Raw genomic sequence first — 20,765 nt, forward strand, 5'->3', positions numbered from 1 at the left:
CACATCAATTGTATCTTACAATAACGACAGGTTATGGGCCCAGGTGCAAAAATAGCGGAAATAGTAACGTATCCCCCCCAAAAAAACCGAGTAAAGCAAGTAAGAGTCAGTAAAGTGAGGTTATATAGACAAGAATAAAACAAGTATTAGTATTGAAAGCTAATCATGGTTTAAGCAAAATTGAACTTGGACAAGCTAGTCGGAAAGTCTGATAATACAGGTCTAAGTAATTATACATCATGGCGCTTCAAAGTAAATCTTATACTAAGAACGAAATCACTCTATAATATAGCCACAGGTGTTACAGTCAAGCCTTCTGAAAACGATGCTTCGTGTGTTGAATGGTGTAGGAAAGTCTTAGAAGCACAAACGATCATAGGCATAAACGTTGTTGAAAGTATAGCATTGAAAATATGTGTATGCAAAACTGCTTCGGAAATGCTCGAACGTCTGGAAACGCTGTATGGTAAAAGGTCTCAATCGACCAAAGATGAACTACACATGCAATTCTTCGCTTATAAATACGATTATAATAAAACTGCAATCGACAACTGTCTTGCCATAGATGGGTTAGCGCAAGAGCTGGGTGCTATTGGTGCAAAAATAAAAGATGATTGGATTATCTCTCGAATTTTGAATAGTCTACCAGAAAGGTTTATTCACTTCCATTCTGCCTGGGATTCGACAGTATCAACTGATAAAACAATTTCAAAATTAATGGCGCGACTTCAACAAGAAGAACAACGTATAAAATTGAGAGACGGCAATTCAGTAGAAAGTGCATTAATTTCTAAAGGCAAAAATAACAAGCTCTATAATAAAACGCATCACAAGAAAAATTTATCACAATGGAAAGGAAATCAGAATCAGTCATTAAGCAATTACAACAATAAATGTTTTAAATGTGGCAAAGTTGGACATCAGAAAAGTCAGTGTCATGGAAAGCCGTGTCAAGAGTATTTGGATTATTGTAAAAGAAACTATAAATGTAATAATTGTCAGGAAGTTGGCCATTTTATAAAAGAGTGTCCTAAATTGCAAAAGGAAGATGTAAAAGCTTTCATATTAATTGCCTTGTCCGCAACGGAAATAGAACAAATATCAGATGATCATAAATCATGATCAAGATAGTGGAGCAACACATCACATGACTGGAAATCTAAGTTGGATGTCAAATCTCACAACGATATAAAATTCTGCAACGATAATGTTAGGCGATTCAACGAAACTAAAATCATATAATGGGCGATGTACACATGACAGCTTATAATGGTAAGGAATGGTATCCCATAGTACTTCAGCAAGTCTTGTATGTACCAGAGTTAACATTCAACCTTTTCTCGTTAACAACTGCATTGGATAAAGGATACACTCAACAAGCAAATGCAAGTCAGTCAATTATCCTTGAAAATAACAATCCAGTACTAATAGCAGACAGAACGAAAGGATTATTTCGAATGAGAGTAAGGAACAATAAAGATCAATGTTTGACAGCTATATCAATAAAAGATTGGCACAAACGACTTGCACACCAAAATGTCACTTATGTCAGAGACATACTGAAAAGAAACGACATAAAATATATCGACGACTGGAATGGTTACGTATGTGAAGGATGTGCTTACGGCAAGCATTGTCGCACTACACACAAAACGAATCCGAATACAGCTACAGAATGTCTGGATGTCATACACGTAGATTTAGGAGAAATGAACGAATTTTCATTAGGAGGAGCCAAATACTTTCTTTTGTTTAAGGACGACTATAGCCATTATCGAACCATATATTTTTTGAAAAATAAGTCAGAAGCAATTGAAAAGCTCAATATTTTTCTAAAGTTGGTTAACAATCAATTTGATCGACAGGTTAAAACTTTAAAGTCAGAAAATGGAAAAGAAATTAAAAATACTGAAAGTCGAAAGATACTTGAAGAACTTGGAATATTTCATGAACGTTCTGCAAAGTACACTCCAGAACAAAATGGACGTATTGAAAGAGAAATGAGAACTATAATGGAAGCTGCTCGTGCCGAACTACATACTGGAAATCTTAGCAAGCAACTTTGAGCTGAAGCTATGAATTATTCCGTGTTTACCATAAATCGTACAGGTACCAGCTCGGTCAAAGGTAAAAGTCCAGCTGAACTTTGGTTTGGACGTCATGTGAGTATCAAGTCTATGAAGCCATTTAGTTGTAAATGCTACATACTCATACCAAATAAGGATCGTAAGAAGTTGGATAAGAAAAGTCAGAAAGGCATCTTTGTCGGTTATGATCTTGAAGAAACAGGTTATCGTATATATGTTTCAGATAAAAGAAAAATAGAAATATCTTGCGATGTTATTTTTGATGAAAAATTGAATCAAAACCTAAACTCGACGGAAATCTTTCTTAATAGAAAACCAAAAGGCCTGAAAGAAGAAAAACACATCAAAAATTCTGAAAAAGAGGAGCATGTCAATCGACAAGAGGAGAATCATGATACAGAGTCAAGCGATGAAGAAAGCTTTGCCAGAGTTGATGAAGTGGACGAAGAATCACAAATTTTCGATGAAGGTGAAATTCAATCTCAAGATGTACTACAGCGAGGACTACGAGACAGAAAACTTCTGAAGCCACCCAACAGGTATGATCCATGTGCTTCAAATCTAATGGCATTAATCGGAGACGTGGAAGAGATATCGGTCGAGGATGCTTTAAACAATCCAAAGTGGAAACATGCAATGGACGATGAAATGCACTCATTGGACAAAACACATATATGGTCACTGACTGAACTGCTAGAAGGTCGCAAAGCACTAAGTAATCGTTGAGTATTTCGAATTAAGGATGATGGAAAAATGAAAGCTCGCCTGGTCGCACGTGGATATGATCAACAGCAAGGCACTGATTATTTTGAAACCTTCTCCCCAGTGGTTCGACATGCCAGCATCAGATTATTATTGAGTTTCGCAGTAAAAGAATACAAACATGTAAGGACTTTTGACATTAAAACTGCCTTCTTGAATGGAGATCTTACTGAGGACATATTTATGTCACAACCTCAAGGCTATGATGACGGATCTGGAAGAGTTTGCAAGTTATTGAAGAGTTTATACGGTCTGAAGCAAGCACCTAAATCTTGGAATGTAAAATTTACAAGTTACTTGAAAACATTAAATTTTGAAGCGACGGATGATGATCCTTGTTTGTTCTACAACGCAAAGAGAACTGTAATAATAGCACTGTTTGTTGACGACGGACTCATCGTAAGTAAAAATCACCAGGATTTGGATCAACTCTTGATTAATCTATCTGCAAATTTTGAAGTCACGTCCAAAAATCCAAAATATGGAAAATTGAAATATGTCGGTATGAAAATAAATTTCCTACAGTATGGCATATTTGTCAACCAACCAGGATACACTGACAAAATTTTAGAAAAGTTTGGCTTCAATGAAGCAAATGAAGCCAGTACTCCAATGGAACCAGGAATGATGACAAACGAAGTAACAAATGATCAAGTACTGTCTAACAAACCTTTTCGTGAAGCAGTGGGATGTCTGTTATATCTCAGTACCATATCTCGACCAGACATAAGCTACGCGGTCAACTATGTAAATCGTCAAATCAATAAGCCAAGGGTCAGTCATTGGAAAATAATTGAACGCATATTCAGATACCTACGAGGAACGGATAATTATGGCATTTTCTTCAACGGAAACACGGAGTTACGTGTGTATACAGATTCAAACTACGGGGGTTCAGGAGGTGCTGATATGTGCTCTACAAGTGGATTGCTAGTCGACAACGGCGGTCCTATCATGTGGTTAACTCAGAAGCAGAAGATAACTGCAATATCGTCGGCTGAAGCAGAATATCGTCCTGTAACATTGGGCATACAAGAAGTTTGTTGGATACGACGAGTTATAGAAGAGTTAAAACTGCAAAATGAACCGAAACCTACTAATATATATATAGATAATAAGGCATCTATTCACATGTTAGAAAATACAGAAGAAGGGAAGGTTACTAAAGGTAAAAAGCATATAGAAATTAAACGTAAATTTATAAATGAACATATAAACAATACTGTAAGTCCTGTATATATTAAGTCCAAAGAACAAATTGCTGATATTGTTACGTCCAGAGTTGAAGTAGGATAGGTAAGACATGGAGGGAGAAAGGAGAGACGTAACAACTTGAGAATGTGCCCACGAGGCACAGGCAGGCCGCGTCGACAACCCAGAATATATGGGTCAATGGGTCCACAGCGGGGGGCCCAATGACAAACACTCAGGGTGTTCCGCGTCCCTCGGTCCTGTTTTGAGGCAGCAAATTTAATTGCTTTACCTCGGGATCGGACCTAGTGCTTGGCTTAATAGAGCAAGGGATGATGAGTGAGGTGGAGAAATTAATTAAACTCCTTATAATCAGTCATTGATTTATTGAAAGAAAATGTGAAAGATAAATATGTATAAAAAAAAAAAAAGGATTAATTCTATGTAAAAGTAATTTATTACAGATTAGAGCTGGTAAGGCGCACAATTTAGTAATACAAAAAAAATCCGCAGACTCGCGATACAAAGCTCGAGGTTAACAATTAAATTATGCACATTTATATATACATATACAGGGTGTTTCCACCCGTACACCCCTTTTCTCTTCGCAGGATTAGGACCAATCAAAAATATGTTCAGACGAAAGTTGTAGAGTTTCAAAAGATCTATTCAATGATCTTATCAGTTTGACCTTGGATGGCGTCGCCAAGGTCAGATCGAAATCACATTAAGTTTTTTAAATGGAACACCCTATTTTTGATTCCAGAATCTAATAGCTGGTGTCAAGACCTTTCCAAAACACTACAAGAAAGTTTATTTTCGTTGACTACTTTCCGAGTTGTGCGGCTTGAAAGTTACATTACCGCCAACACCATGTAAATAACAATATAAAATCACGCGTTACGCAGAAAGCCGTGCAGCCGACACAAAGAAAGTAAACACGCGAGCCGGGCCAACAAAAACAGATCATGAAAAATCGTGAAAGTTAGCTGTCGCGACCGTAGATAGTCACATACATATGTATGTCATAATATTATGTAATTACATTATTACTTTAACGGTAGCACACGAGCAATAACGAGCGCGGCTTTCTGCGTAACGATGTCTAACTCGTGATTTTATACATATTGTTATTTGCATAGGATGTAGTAGAGATGTATTCACCACAACGCTATTGTGACTCAACTCAACACGAGTGACAATAACTCTCTCAAACTTGTCACCTACGTCTTCAATAACCGTCATATCAGTATCAATCGCGCAACAAAAATCCGACCCTCTTTATTAGTTTAGGTTTATTTAGCCATGTCCTATTCCAATGAAGAAGCATATGATATGCTGCTAATTTTAGGTGAGTGTCGAGGTACATTCATTGCAGCGGAAAGATTGTGGCGGGAACGTTATCCTGATCGGACTCCTCACTCGCGAAATGTTTTTTCACGTTTGGCTAAACGAATCAAAATTAAAGGTGTCGTTCAGCCTCAACATAACAAAGGTACACAAATTCGTCGTCCGATTATGGATTGCATTCATTCCAATATTTCCATTCCATTGCCATCCCATTTCCATCATTTCCACAATTGCCATCGATTAATATCGAGAAGAATTTGATTAAAATCCGTTACTATACTGATTAACACTTTAATACCTTATATCGTATATTATTATATAATTCTTTATTAATTTTTTTTTGTAAAGTTTTGATTAATCTTTACGTGATATTTCGTAAAAACTGTTGAAAGGTTGTATTAAAATCAGATCAATAATCTTCACGTTTGTAAGTTAGAGAATAAAAATAATACTCAAGTATCCATATATTTCATTGATTTTTATTACATTATTATTATTATTATTATTATTAATTGTGCCATATTAATCGCGCGTATTGTCATTTGTAAATCATGCGTATGCATGTATATGCCATTGTAACATAATAAAAAAAGAGTGGGCGCTTTCTAGTCTCTCTACGTCCCTGCGCAGAAATCGTCCGAAATCCTCTTTCTGAATTTTACGGCCTAAACGTAGCACGAAAAACGTTAAGGGTCGAGAGGGGAGTGAAGAGGAGGGTATGCATAGAGATAACATCGCCGCTTGCTCCATGTCTATCACCGCGATGCTTTCTCTCTCTAACTGAAGGCCTAAACAATTAAAGGACAATCACGTTAAAAGAGAAAGAGAGAAAGAGTGAGAGAGAGAGAGAAAGAGTTGCGTCAAGATTTAAAAAAATTAAAAAAGCTAATTTTTTCAAAAGCATAATTTGAAGACATTTAAATAATAAAGAATTATGTAAAAATAAAAAGATGGTTTATTTATTCGTGGAAAGACATTTATTTCTTCTTCATCATATGATGCGATGTTAATTACAATTATTTTTTAAGTACTGCGTAAAATGAATGTTTCTTTATTAAAGAACCAAATTCTCTCTGTTACTATTAAACATCTTTTTTAAGTAAAAATATGATTGTGCAAAATATGGGCATAAACGTATTGATATGTATTAATATCAATGTTAATGTAAATAATTCATAATTCATTTCTATAATAAATAAAAAATTACGCGAAAGTAGACGTAATTAATCATTTGTGCACATTCTCGACCCCTGTTCTGGATGCAACATACGCGATACGCGTCAGATTTTATTTGCAGCAAAATGGATGTTAGCACGGACAACAACCTACATCCATTTCTCGAGAGATGGATGTGGGTTGTTGTCCGTGCTAACATCCACACTGTTTTTAACGGCGGGTTGCAAAATGGATGTGACACGGAGTTCCCACTCTGACCAGAATAGATGTGCGTCACTAGTGTACGGGAGTTTCGAAGCGTTATAAAAAAAAGGCCGCCGTGGCCGCTCTCAGGTTCCTCTCTGACATTGCAAATAGATAAGCGAGAAATGAATAATCGAATCGATATCTATCGCTGTCGTGAAGGGAGATAATTTAACTCTGATTTTAATTTATTTACATTTTTTGATTGTTATTTAAAAGTAATTAAAATCTTAGACATGTCTTAGATTTTAATTACTTCCAATACATAATAATTACATAATAATAATTTGCATCGTAATGCAAAAAATGAACGCAAAGTTAAAGTCGATATACGTATTGTATCGATCTTGCCGCGTGAAGTTAACCGCGCGGAGACGAAGCCGCTTCTCGCTCTTTTCACTTGTGGAACGCGGCGAGTGCGGGCGGACCGAAATGTTGTCAGCAGCATCGCGAATCATTTAACAGGTAATAATACATACTGTCGATATTGCAAGTAACACGCGCTCGGGGTCTGTCTTAATTATGCTTATTTTAACTGAAGTTATAAATCGCGGTCGCGACGCGTAAAGTTATCCCCGTACAGGAACAAAACGGCTCGCCATTTCTGTCCAATTACAAAACGCAGTAAAATACATTCTACAGTGTTGAAATAAATAATGCAAGGATATAAGTTATTGTTACAACTCATTAAGAAGACAAAGGAATGTGATAATAATAAAAGATCTAAAACAACGCACGAGTGATAAAATGTACATATTTGTAACACTAGCAATCTCTCTCTCTCTCTCTCTCTCTCTCTCTCTCTCTCTCTCTCTCTCTGTCTCTCCCCCTCTCTCCCCCTCTTTCTCTCTTTCTTTCTCTCTCTCTCATGCGTTTCTTCTTTCAAAACATCAGTCATAAGTAAAAATTAAAAATACAGTTTCCAAGCAATAACAAAATCTAAATTCTTCCTCTTTACTGTTTCCTAAGAAAAGAAAAATGAAAAGTGTATATTAATTTAAACAATAATATATTATATCGGACTGACGAAATTAAAACGCGAGAATAGAAAGCGTATATGTTAGTCACAGCGGTTCTTAATGTCGACAAATAATTTTTGATGCTTACAATTTCTAACTCGAACTGAGCGCCACATTTTGTCAGACTTGAAACACAGTCATAAAGCCGGAATAATAATATTAATCATTAATATTATTATTCTGGCTTCATGACTGCGTGTGTTTCAAGTCCGAAAAAATGCGGTGCACATGGCAGTTGGAAATTGTAAAAATTATTAAAAATTATTAAATGGCACCAAGAATCGCTGTGACTCCCGTACAGATCTTCTGCTCTCGCGTATGTTAATTAATTGATTGACAATATTCTTGCTAAAAAAAAAAGAAAAAGTTACTCACTTTCTTCGTTTACCTCATCAATGAAAGTAGTTTTTCTAAATATGCCATCGTATGCCACGCTATCTGTTAAAAGTACTTTGGGAAATAATTTTTCAAATATTTTTAATTGCAATCCATTTTTTTCATCAATAAAGTAAGCAAACATAATTCCTATAGAATATCTCTTTAACTTTATTTCGTGCTTGAATAACTGTAATCTTGCCTCGATCTGCTCCTCTGTTTTGCAGTCTTTCTCCAAAATTATGGAGTATGTCTGCATAAGACCAGTGATCAGGACAGCGATACAAGATGAATGTTCAATACTTCGATAGAAATTATATGGTATATCACATGTCCAATTGTTATTATGTACAAGTCTTATAATATTATACCAACCACTAAATACAGTAAAGTTTTTATTTTTTTGGCTGCAAAAAGAAACAATTTACGTATTAGAAATTTTTGTAATAATTGAATGTACCTATATAATAAATTTAGATATGTATTATTATTATTACTAAATATAAACTGCACCTTTCACATATAGCTGAAGCCCAATCTTTTGCATCAGCATGATGATTACAGAATAACATGAGACATGTAGATATCTCGTGACAGTCGTGATTTGGCATAGACGCTTCGTGATTATTAATTGTAGAAATTATTTTCCGATATTCAGTTGTTTCGTGTATGATATTGTTGTGCACTACATTAGACAAGTCAAATCTTTCTATTTTTACATACGGGATTTCAGGTAAAAATAGACATACTTGACGACATTTAACATTGAGATACTTATAATTGTATAACGCTATAACTTTACAACGTCTAGGTAGCACAGTCACAAAACGTTCTGAAAGAGAAGTAAAAAGATTAGTTAAAAAAATTATTTTATAATTTAAATGGAAAAATGAATTAAAAATTTTTTAAATTTTGTTTCAAAAATAATAATAAAGTAAAATATTCAGAAAGTAATTTGTTAAAAGAAGAAAAAAGGTGGTAAAATACAATTTTGCTTTTTATTGTAAATAACTCAGTAAATATATATTAAAGCCAAACAATTTTTATCATTATCAGTTTGTTAGCCGTATAGATAAAATTCTACTGTATAGATAAACGTTCATCAGGTATGTTGAACAAGAGTAATTTACAATTTATTGAAGAGGGAGAAAAAGATGCATTTGTAAGATAGCAAAGGAATACTAACAACTAACATCATAAAAGACACTTTTAATTATAAAAAAATCATAAATTAATGATTTTTCGTAAATCGTATATACTAATAAGTGCCACAAAACAAAATTTTATAAAACATATTTTATTTAAAAGACTTTTTATTATAATACTTGTGATTTAAAAAACAATCTTTTAAAATAATTACTTTGCTCTTAGTGAGCATTATGTAGTCTATCATAAGGTTATAATATCGCAAAAGCGCGTTTACGCTCGTAATGCAAATGATTTACAACCATCTCACTTTCATTAGGCGATATAAATTTATATGCAAATTTTCGAATTAATACACACATTTTAGCACACATTAAATTTAGTTACATTATTTAAAGTCACATTCAAATTTTTTAAACCAAACCGAGTTAAAAAATTAATACTTTTAACATTTACAATTACATAGCTAGAGTGTATACACCTATAAAAATCGCAGCTATCTGAAATTCAACTTTCATAAAAATGCGATGAACACTTATAACTACTAAACATTTTACAATGTCTAAATAAACTATGAAGTAATTTTAATGGTTACTTTCAGAATTCCTTTTCGACGTGATTTGATTTTAAGATATCTCAGTATACGCATATCTCATATGTATCTCACAATGTGTTTTTGCTTTATAAACTGGAATGAAATGTTTACATGAAATTATTAATAAAATATTTATTTGATTACTTGTACTACATGTTCATCTATTATTCACTACATGTTTTTACATGTCAATGAAATATACAATATGATTAGTATTTATTTTTATTCAAAAATCCTTAAATTTATGCTAGTAATTGTCAATGTGAATATAAATAAAATTTAAGACACATACCTCTTTCATATAAATCCCTAAGAGAAGAAGTAAACCAGATGCACATTAATGGTTTAATTTTTATATTTTTAACAGAATTTAAAAACTCATTCAATTTGTTTATTGAGTTGTTATAAATTTTAATGCAACAAGGATTTGTTCTTGCCCGTTTCTCTTCAATTGCAGCTTCTAACCAAGATCTGAAAAGAATAATTTTACATTGAAAAAGGATATAAAATTGAGCTTATAGAAATTCTTATTTAAACGAATAAATCTTATACATTTTTAGATTTTTACGTATTTTGAGTTATAAAATCCAAAAATAACCATAAAAATTAAATTTATATCAATGTGAAAATATGAAAAATGAAAGAAAATTAAAAAAAACTTAGAATAGTTAAAATTTATGGATTAATTTTCTTTTATTTACTTCTGTGCTTTTTTGCGTATTTATAATCAATCTTGGGTCAGCTTGTACCTTGTACATATGTTATGTATTTCAAAATACATAACATATGTACAAGGTATGCAAAAAGTTTCGGCAAAATATCTCAAGAAATATAATTGTAGAAAAAAATTTTTAAGGTAACAGTAGAAATGTTTAAAAATTTCTATTTCATTCTTTTATTAATTTAACTTTTGGTTGCGTTTTTTCCTTATTTTCCTTTATTATCCCGGTACAATATTTTTCATATATAATTACATAGCCACATAAAAAAAGTGTTATGTCCGAGAGATTAGACCCATGTATCGCTATGTATTTTGAAGCTTTAAAACCGAATATAACTTCAGAATTGCACCATCAGATCAGGATTTTTTATACCGAGCTGAATAGTGTGTAATTTTAAGGAATGTTTGGCAATTTTTTAAGGGTAAAAAAAATACTGATTTGATGGCGCAATTCTGAGGTCATATTCGGTTTCAAAGCTTCAAAACACATAGGGATACATGGGTCTAATCTCTCGAACATATTTTTTTGTGCGGCTGTGTTATATATGTTATAAGGCATAATTTTAACGACTATTTTTAGATTTTAAAATTTAAAATACGTAAAAATATTATTTATATATAAACTATTTATCCATTTGAATAACAGTTTCCAAAAGTTTTAATTTTATTTTCTTTTATTGCGTACAGCAGTCCTATACAGCACGGAAGCTAGCAGCAACATTGCGCTGTAAAATTGCGTATTGCAAAGATTTTTTTTGCAATATTACTTTAACAAAATTTCAAAAATATTAAAAAAAATAGTGTCCTCTGTTTCACATGCGAGCAGTACGCATCACTACTATTCAATGGACGCAATGGTGTTTGATTTCTTCTAATTAAAAAAAGCTATATTAAAAGGTGCTGTTTTTGTTTAATTTTTCACTCATATATTTTAATGAAATAATTTCTTGGTCAAATGCAAACAGTTCCCCACCTCCCCCTCCAAATAGAGTTCAAATATGAAAATAAATAAGATATATTTTAACAATAAAATTTTTGGTTTTTTATGTAAAACTGAATTCAGGGACATATGATATTTCTTATAGCTAAATTTTCCAAAATGTTAATTTTCTATATTTATATAGAAAATTGTCTACATTTTTTCGGGAAGGGGAGATTGTACAAATGCTTCAGAGCATCGAAACTATTAAATTACTTGTCAATTTAATAATATTACTTATTTTTGTATTATGCAATAACTGTGTTTAAAGTACGATAAAAATGCGACGCACAATTCTCATAAGCCGTAGATTGTAAAAATTATTATTAACATTACAATCCGCTACAACCGTTTATAGATCGTTTTATATTTGTATGTAACTAAATCGTTTATAGATCGTTTATAGATTGTTTATAGATCATTTTATATTTATATGTAACTAGCTGTGCCCCGCCACGCGTTGCTGTAGTTCATTCTGGTTAAATGAAAAACTAAGGAAAGAGAAAGCACGGTATTTTTTGTAGGTATACAATTTTTATATAAAAACACGCACGTATTTGAATGCAACGTTGTATCAAAATTTCAAAGCTTTCGTTGAAGAACATTCGGATATTGAACAAACAAACATTTACATTTTTATATAGATATTTTCGTTGGTATAAAATTTAAACTCATTATAAATATACCCAATGAGAAAAAAATAAACAAATTAACGTCGATTTGATGATTTTAAAGTCGAATCGTTGTCAAATCAACGTCAAGTTGATATACCATTTCTTACTAAAATTATAGATATAATCTGAAATTTAACAAAAACATATAATCTAATGTTACATTGAAATATTTTAAAACGCGGATATTTGACAATGGTACATTTATTTTTATTTAAATACAACACAACACCATAACACAAAAACAATAATTGTCATGCTTGATTTAATAAATAATTAAGTCGTGTGAATCATTAAAATAAACACATTTTACATACCTGCAAACCATCGCGGCTTTCGATAGATCTCTGCCATTTAAATTATCAAAGATAATTCTTAGAACTTCGATAGGTAGCTTGTAATTCCAATATAACAGATCGTGGTTTTCCATTTTAGCTTGTTTCCGTACTCTGTCTTTTCGAAGCAATTTAATTAGATTATAGATACCCGTTGTCCAAGTGGATTCAATACTGACTAAATTTTTCAAAGTTTTTAAGTAATGACAGAACTTTTACATGAAATTACGTCAGATGATACACAGAGGCAAATAATTCCAAATATTGTTTAAATTTTATATTTATAAATATCAGTATCACAGTCAAGAGATAAAAGATTTTAATATTTCTCGAAACACGACGTCTCAATTTTGAAATAAAATTTAAATTGCAAAAGCAAATAATAACAGAAATAAGAAGGTAAATTTTTTTTTTAATGTTAATATTCAAAACAACATAATAAAATTTTATTTTTGGAAAATAATTTCTATATTTTGTTATTATAAAAAACTTTTATTACGACAAAAATGTTTTGAAATTCTTGAGAGATGACTTTTCAAACAAAGATTTACGCCAGGCAAAAAAAGTAAAAGTATCAAAAACTGTTTAAACGTACCTCTTAGTGTTAATTATCTGTAGAAAACGCGGGTTAAAACTCTTCACGTGTATCTTACGGAATTGTAATAAGGCGTCGCAAGAACGTAGTTGAGACACTTTGTCTTATCTCAATTATTTTATTTGCTCACACACAGATAGGTAAATCTTAATTGTGATCGACGTAGAATTGCGCCTATAAACTAGGAAAATTTCTTTTTGCACGAGTATGCGAGCCCACGTGCTCTCTGGCCGGACGAGACGGTTCGTTCGGTCTGGCTGCCTGTGTTTGCAGGGGACTAGATCGCATCGCAAGCGGCCAAATGCGCCCAAAAGCACACAGTGCCGAGGGTAGGATTGAGCAATTTTTTCAAAAGCATCGATTATTTGAATCGATACAGATCACAGATTCGAGAATCGATTCAATACTAAATCATCGTTTAAAGAATCGAGATTTATCAAAGATCTATATACATATATTGCACGTTAGATTGCACATTATATTGCTTACGAAACTTATTCTAAAATAATGCCAATCTGTCATATTTAAGAAATTTAAAAATCATAATCTAGAAAGCCTATCAATCAATTGCAATTCCAGAGACAGCACAGGACATTCATTGGACGTCCAGATTTGGGCCAAACGTCCATGGACTTAATACGAATATTTAAAAAACGCATGTTATGCAACGTGCAAAGTATGTTTACATTTGGGCATTTAAAAAATGACCATTTTATTCAAAAAATTTTCTAAGTCTTTTTTCAATGTGTTGCTTTTGCTGATTTGACAATTTTTTAAAAATCGTACAAAGGGTTTTTATTTTTGTTACGAAATGTTTTGCGTGAAATGTGTTCTCCATCGGGTTTTAGAGCTTAGTTCAAACTGCACGCAGCAAACGGCAAGCGTCGAGCCTAGATTGCACATGGACGTCCAATGGATGTCCATCAGACGTGCATTATTGGACATTGGTCATCCTTTTTGTAATACAAAACAACGGTCGGACGTCTATGACATAAGTCAGACAAGTTCCCAAACCCTTACGAAAAAGATATTAATTTTGGAATTGTAAAAATCCGATTTTTAACGTTAAATAAAATTAAAATGTTTTTTAAAGTTCAAAAAATCGAGAATCTTTCCCAAGAATTTTTCTGGAAATTTTCAAATGGTCACCCATCCAAGTTGTTTATATAAATAACATGCTTTAATTATGTTTTATCTTTTCAATAACTTATATTGACTTGATATACATACGTTAACACAAAATATTTGCAGATTATCACTAGGCATCAGTTCGTAGCAATCGCAGTGGTCCAGCAAAACGTTCGGCGAGGTTACAACTTGGATAAAAAACAAATTTTTACAATATTAAAATAAATATTTATATATAAATTTTTTTTTGTAAGACAAAATGTTCTGGAGAATGTGACGTGATAGAGTAATTTTATTTATGGAATTGTTTTCAGCGACAAAAAATATAACATATAAAAATTATTTTGTCTGGATTGCAGTCTAAAATTTGTTTAATGTATTAATTTAGTCCAATTTTAGTCCATTGCGTCCTAAAGTGGACTTTTTACGAAGTCCATAATGGTAACACGTTTTTCAAATGTTTTTAAAATATCCATGGATTTAAATTAGATGTTTTTAATATGTCTAAAACGTCCAAAATGTACGTTTTAAGTTTTTAAAACGTCACTGTGCTGTCTGGGTTAGTCATACATTATACTTTTTATTATAATAGACAAAACATCTCACATCATATTCTTTAAACTGTTCATATATTTAAAATCTGGTTTGAGTGATGACAAATCAACAAAGATTAAATTAAAAAATTTATAAAGGATTAATTCATACGTTCTACAGTGTTGGAACAAATAATGCAAGGATATAAGTTGTTGTTACATCACATTACGGTGTTGTTACATCACATCAAAAAAAGAATGTAATGATAAAAGATCTAAAAGCTACACACGAGTGATAAAATGTACATATTTGTAACACTAGTAATCTCTCTCTCTCTCTCTCTCTCTCTCTCTCTCTCTCTCTCTCTCTCTCTCTTATGCGTTTCTTCTTTCAAAACATCACTCATATGTAAGTATTAAAAACACAGTAGAGATTATTTTATACCAAGATTCAGAATTCTTACTTATATGTTCCTCTTCACTGTTTTCTAAGACAAAAAAAACAGTATATCAACTTATCGAGACAATAATCTCGTTAAAAAAAAAGAAAAGAAAAGTTACTCACTTTCTTCATTCATCGTATGAACAATAGAAGTTTTCCCAAATATGCCATTATTCGCCACGCAGCCTGCTAAGAATATTGTAGGAAATAATCTTCGGAATATTTTTAATTTCAACATAGCTTTTTCATCAAATAGATAAAATGCTGGAATAGAACTTGTGCTCTCAAACATAAATCCTATAGAATGTCTCCTTAACTTTACTTCGTTCTTAAATAACTGTAATTTTGCCTCGATCTGCTCCTCTGTATTGCATTCTTTCTCTAAAACTATGGAGTATGTCTGTATAAGACCAGTAATCAGGACAGCGACACATGGTGAATTTTCAACTCTCCGACGGAAATACCATGGGTATTTTTTTTCATATGAATTGTCAATACGTGTAAGTTTTGAATAGATAGCCAGACATACACCACCCAATACAGAAACAATTTTATTTTCCTGGCTGCACATATGCGAAGAGAAACAATTATATATTAAAAACTTTTGAAATAGTTGGATATATCTAAATAATAAAAGATTTTATTACTTAAACTTATTACTTATAATAAATGTAAATTACCTTTCTTGTATAGCTGTAGCCCAATATTTTCCTATATTACGACCTGTATTATAACAACTACTCATACTAAATAACATGAGGCATGTAGACGTTTCGTGATTTAGCATAGAGGCTTCATGATTATTAATTGTAGAAATTATGTCTTGATATTCAGCTGTTTCCTGTATGATACGATCATACAATATGTCAGGCAATTTAAATAATTTTATTTTCACATACGGGATTTCGGGTAAAAATATACATCCTTGAAAAGGTAAAGTGAAATGTACCATCTTTTTCTTAAAATACAAGAAATTATAATAATTGTATAATGTTATAGCCTCACAATGTTTAGGTAGCACAGCCGCAACATCATCTTAAAAAGAAGTAAAGGATAAATTTAAAAAATGCTATATTATTTTATAATTTATATGGAAAAATAAATAGTACATTAGTTTTTAAAATAGTATTAAAATATTCAAAAAGTAATTTGTTAAAGGGAGAAAGGGGGTAGTGGTTTACTATTTTGTTTCTTTAAAGTAACTCACAATCAGTAATAAATATTAGCGCAACACAATTTTTATCAACATCAGTTTGTTAGGCATAATTTAATCACCGTAAGACCCTGCACACAATTAAATATTAGGAATAGGAATTAAAATTTTAGAATCAGTTTTCTCAATAAAGTCACTGTAAATAAATAGTAAGTTATATTGAATCTTGTATAATCTACTTATATTCTTTGTTTGTATTCATTATACGTTACTTTTATTATTTATTAAAAAAACTGATTCTAAAGTTTTAATTTTTATTTCTAAAATCTAATAAAATTCCTCTATTGTGCACTTAAAAGTTCATCGGGTATGTAGAGAAAACGTAATTTACAATTTACTGCAGAGAGGAAGAAAAAGATATTTTATTATATCTTCTTGGTTTAAAAAATAAACTTTTTAAATAATTTCTTTGCTGTTAGTAAGCACATTATGCAACGTACACTATGATATTATAAAGTCGCAAGAGAAATTTTACCTTGTAATGCAAATGACTTATGACCATCTCACTTTTATTAAGTGATATAATTTTATATGCAAATTTTCGAATTGATACATTATGGCACACATTTAATTCAATTACATTCTTTGAAACTAAACATTTAAGTCCTTCAAGCTAGATTATAAAGTTAAAAAATTAATATCTATAACACACTTAAAATTAGAGTGTATACATCTGTTAAAATTGCTGCTACCTATAAAACTAAAATTTAGATTTTATAAAAGCGTAGTAAACATTAGTGATCACTAACCATGCTACAATAATTAAACAAATTGTAATGAAATAATTTTAATGGTTACTTTCCGAATTCATCGCAAATTATACGAGATATCAAGGTATCTCACTACACATATTTCACAGGTACCGCATGACCTCCGTCTTTCCTTTATAAACTAAAATGGAACGTTTACATGCAACTATTAATAAATCCTTTATTTATTTTATTATTTAAAATATGTACTATATGTTCATGTATTATTTATTACATATTTCTACATGCCAATTAGGTATAATATAATTCATATTTATGTATATAAAAAAAATTCCTAAATTTATGCCTGTATTTATCAATGTGAATATAAATGAAGTTTAAGACACATACTTTTTTTATATAAATCTTTAATATCAGAACTAAAACAGATGTATATTGATGGCTTAATTTTTATATTTTTAATAAAACTTGAAAACTCACGAAGTGTTACATTATTAGTGAAGTTAAAGCAACAAGGACCTCTTGCCCATTTCTCTTCGTTTGCAGCCTCTAACCATGACCTGAAAAGAATAATTTTATATTGAAAAAAGGATATGAAAAATTGAGCTTTTGGAAATTGTTATTCAAAATAAATCTATATAAAATCTATATAAAAAAGTTTATATATTTTTACGTATTTTGAGTTATAAAACCCAAAAATAACTATAAAAAATCGCTATGTATGTACGGGGTGTATAAAAAATTCCGATCCGGCAAAATAGCTCGAAAAATATAAACGTAGAAAAAAATGTTTGAGATAAAAATTATAGTATATGTTTAAAAAATTCTATTTAGTTCCTTTAACAATTTAACTTTTGGTTACGTTTTTTTCTTATTTTTCTTCATTATACCATAATATGCACTGGTTACCAATCGTTTATTTATATCCCTTTTGTAATGTTAAAAGTCAATGCGTATATTACTGCTACTCGATGGACGTAGTAAGGTTTTATTTTTCATAAAGATAAAAAGAGATAAGAACAAAATAAATGGTGCAACCTTCAAAATTGTTCACTCATGTTTTAATGCAATAATTTCTTGGAAGAATACAAACCTCCCAAAATACAATTTGAATATGAAAGTAAATCACATATATTTTAACAGTAAAATTTTCGGTTTTCATGAAAAATAAATGTAGGAACATATGTATGATATTTCTTAAAGTTAAATATGCCAAAATGTGTTAATATAATAACAAATTCTTTATTTTTTTGGGAAGGAGGGAGATTCTAGATACTTCTCAGCATTGAAACTATTAAATTTCTCGTCAATTTAATAATATTATTTATTCCGGCACCGTGCAATAATTGTATTTAAAATTTGATAAAAATGCGACTCGCAATTCGTATAAGCCGGAGATTATTATTATAATTATAAAAATTATTATTCACCATTCAAATCCCGTGTAACTGATGTAGACCGTTTTATATTTATAATTAACATTTTCGTCGGTCCAAATTTCAAACTTATTGTTAACATAATAATCTTAGAAACACAACATATTATAATATTGCTATAATAATGCTACGTTGCAATCTTTTTAAAGGCGGATATTTAACAATACTACATTATTGCAGTAATACATCACAGTTTTCGCAATATTGCAATTTCTCTTTACTGTATAAAATGTTATATTTTTTATTCGCATCATGGTATGAAGTATTTTATTATTATTATTTTCATTTTAAAGATACATCACATAGAGATTACTTGTAAATCAAATTTAAGATATTTATTTTTACAAACTCATAATACAAAAATGATAACCCGTTATGCTTGATTTAATAAATAATTAAGATTAAATCGCATGAATCATTAAAGTAAACACACTGTACATACCTGCAAACCATCGCGACGTTCGCTAAATCTTTGGCATTTAAATTATTAAAAATAATTCTTAGAACTTCGGTAGGCAGCTTAATATTCCAATACAATGCATCAGGGTTTTCCATTTTAGCTTGTTTTCGTATTGATCTCTGCGTCTTTTCAAAATAATTTGATCAAATTATATGTACCCGTTTTCCAAGTGAATTCAATACTGATCTATTATAAGACACAAGATAGTAACTATCCTTATGTTGCATTCGTCATTTAATTATTATAATTTATTTTATTATTATAATTAATTTAAACAATATGTAAAAGTTCATTACATACTACACTATTAGAAATGTTCGGAAAATTCCATTGGATTTAAGTTACTGAAGTAACTTTATTATACGAAATTCAGGTACTAGAAACGAAATTTAGAAACATTTCAAATAAATTCTTCAAAGTTCTTGTAATAATTTTTCATATGATAATATTACCGTCAGACGACAGAGGTGAATAATTCCAAATATAGTTTGAACTTTCTGTTTGTAAATGTTGTCACAATACCACAGTATTAAAGGACAAAAGATTTCAATATGTATTGACATCTCGCTTCTGAAATAAAATTTAAATTGTAAAAGCAAGTAGTAAAAAAAAATAAGATGATAGATTTTTTTTAAAAAACGTTAATATTCAAAACAAAATCATAAAATCTGATTTACCAAAAATAACTTCTACATTTCGTTATTATTTTAAAAAACTTGCATTGAATTTTGTAAATTTTAAATAATGGTAAACTATATCATAATGCCATTATGGAATGTTTATGTAAACATGCATGGGATCCCCCTCCCCCCCGCTATTCCGGTCAGGTTTATCCACGTGACATCATCTCAGATTAGGTTCTCCTGCTTCTCCCGCACCTCGGTTAGGTTCACCCGAGTGACTTCATCTCCGGTTAGTTCTCCCCGCGCAACTTAAAAAATTTCCTCCCTTTCCCGCACCCTCCCTCAGATCAATGAGTTTAAAACCACCATTACTCCTACTTTTCCAGATAGCACATTGCCGTCTTTGGTGTCATTTTGGTATTAAAACAACAACAAAGACGGCAATGTGCTATCTGAGTTATAATAATCAGATTCCGGATCTCGGGAGCGTTTTGCTCCACTCCGAATGCCGCGCATCGCGAGAAGCAAAGCGGTCTCGCACACATATTCTTGTATAGCTGCATAATCATATGCAAAAGGAAATTGATTGATCCATTTCCTTATGCAAGTTCTACCGCTCGGAGTGGAGGAAAACAACATCGAGTTCCGGACTTTGGTTATTATAACTACATTATACTACATTTGTCATTTAATTATTTGTATTTCTTATTATAATTTATTTAATTATTATAATTAAATTAAACGATACGTAAAAGTTCATTACATACTGTTTAAAATGTTCGGAAAATTCCGTCAGATTCAAAGTACTAAAGTAACTCAATTTTACAAAATTTAGATATTGAAAACGAAAGAACGATAGCAATTTAGGACAACATAACTTGTATTTACATTAACTTATTGTCGTCTTCTTTATTTACTTGTTATTTAATTTTTAAAATATGCTGAATTTGTAACTGTGCAGTTTGAGCATTTCAA

The 20,765-nt window shown here is 31.1% G+C and overlaps 2 protein-coding genes across 2 annotated transcripts; one reads left to right on the forward strand and one right to left on the reverse strand.

Moving 5' to 3' along the window:
• Nucleotides 1–239: 239 nt before the first annotated feature.
• On the forward strand, nt 240–1,122 carry LOC120359102. The gene is made up of 2 exons (XM_039455421.1): nt 240–252; nt 299–1,122. The coding sequence occupies exons 1-2, from the start codon at nt 240–242 to the stop codon at nt 1,120–1,122; spliced, it is 837 nt and encodes a 278-aa protein (XP_039311355.1).
• Nucleotides 1,123–14,988: 13,866 nt separating this feature from the next.
• Nucleotides 14,989–18,854, reverse strand: LOC120359283. Its single transcript, XM_039456251.1, has 2 exons — nt 16,029–18,854; nt 14,989–15,911 (listed from the first exon to the last, which is right to left on the reverse strand). The coding sequence occupies exons 1-2, from the start codon at nt 16,298–16,300 to the stop codon at nt 15,464–15,466; spliced, it is 720 nt and encodes a 239-aa protein (XP_039312185.1). The 5' UTR covers nt 16,301–18,854; the 3' UTR covers nt 14,989–15,463.
• Nucleotides 18,855–20,765: the final 1,911 nt, after the last annotated feature.

The sequence above is a fragment of the Solenopsis invicta genome, chromosome 12 (genome assembly GCF_016802725.1).
Source record: "Solenopsis invicta isolate M01_SB chromosome 12, UNIL_Sinv_3.0, whole genome shotgun sequence".
Classification (NCBI taxonomy): Eukaryota; Metazoa; Arthropoda; class Insecta; order Hymenoptera; family Formicidae; genus Solenopsis; species Solenopsis invicta.

What these genes read in the sequence shown, in the direction of transcription:
- LOC120359283 (XM_039456251.1), bottom strand. Translation starts at nt 16,300, where the DNA reads ATGGTACATTTCACTTTACCTTTTCAAGGATGTATATTTTTACCCGAA. An exon ending in GCTACAGCTATACAAGAAAG is followed by an intron (nt 15,912 to 16,028) that starts GTAATTTACATT and finishes GCATATGTGCAG; the next exon opens with CCAGGAAAATAAAATTGTTT.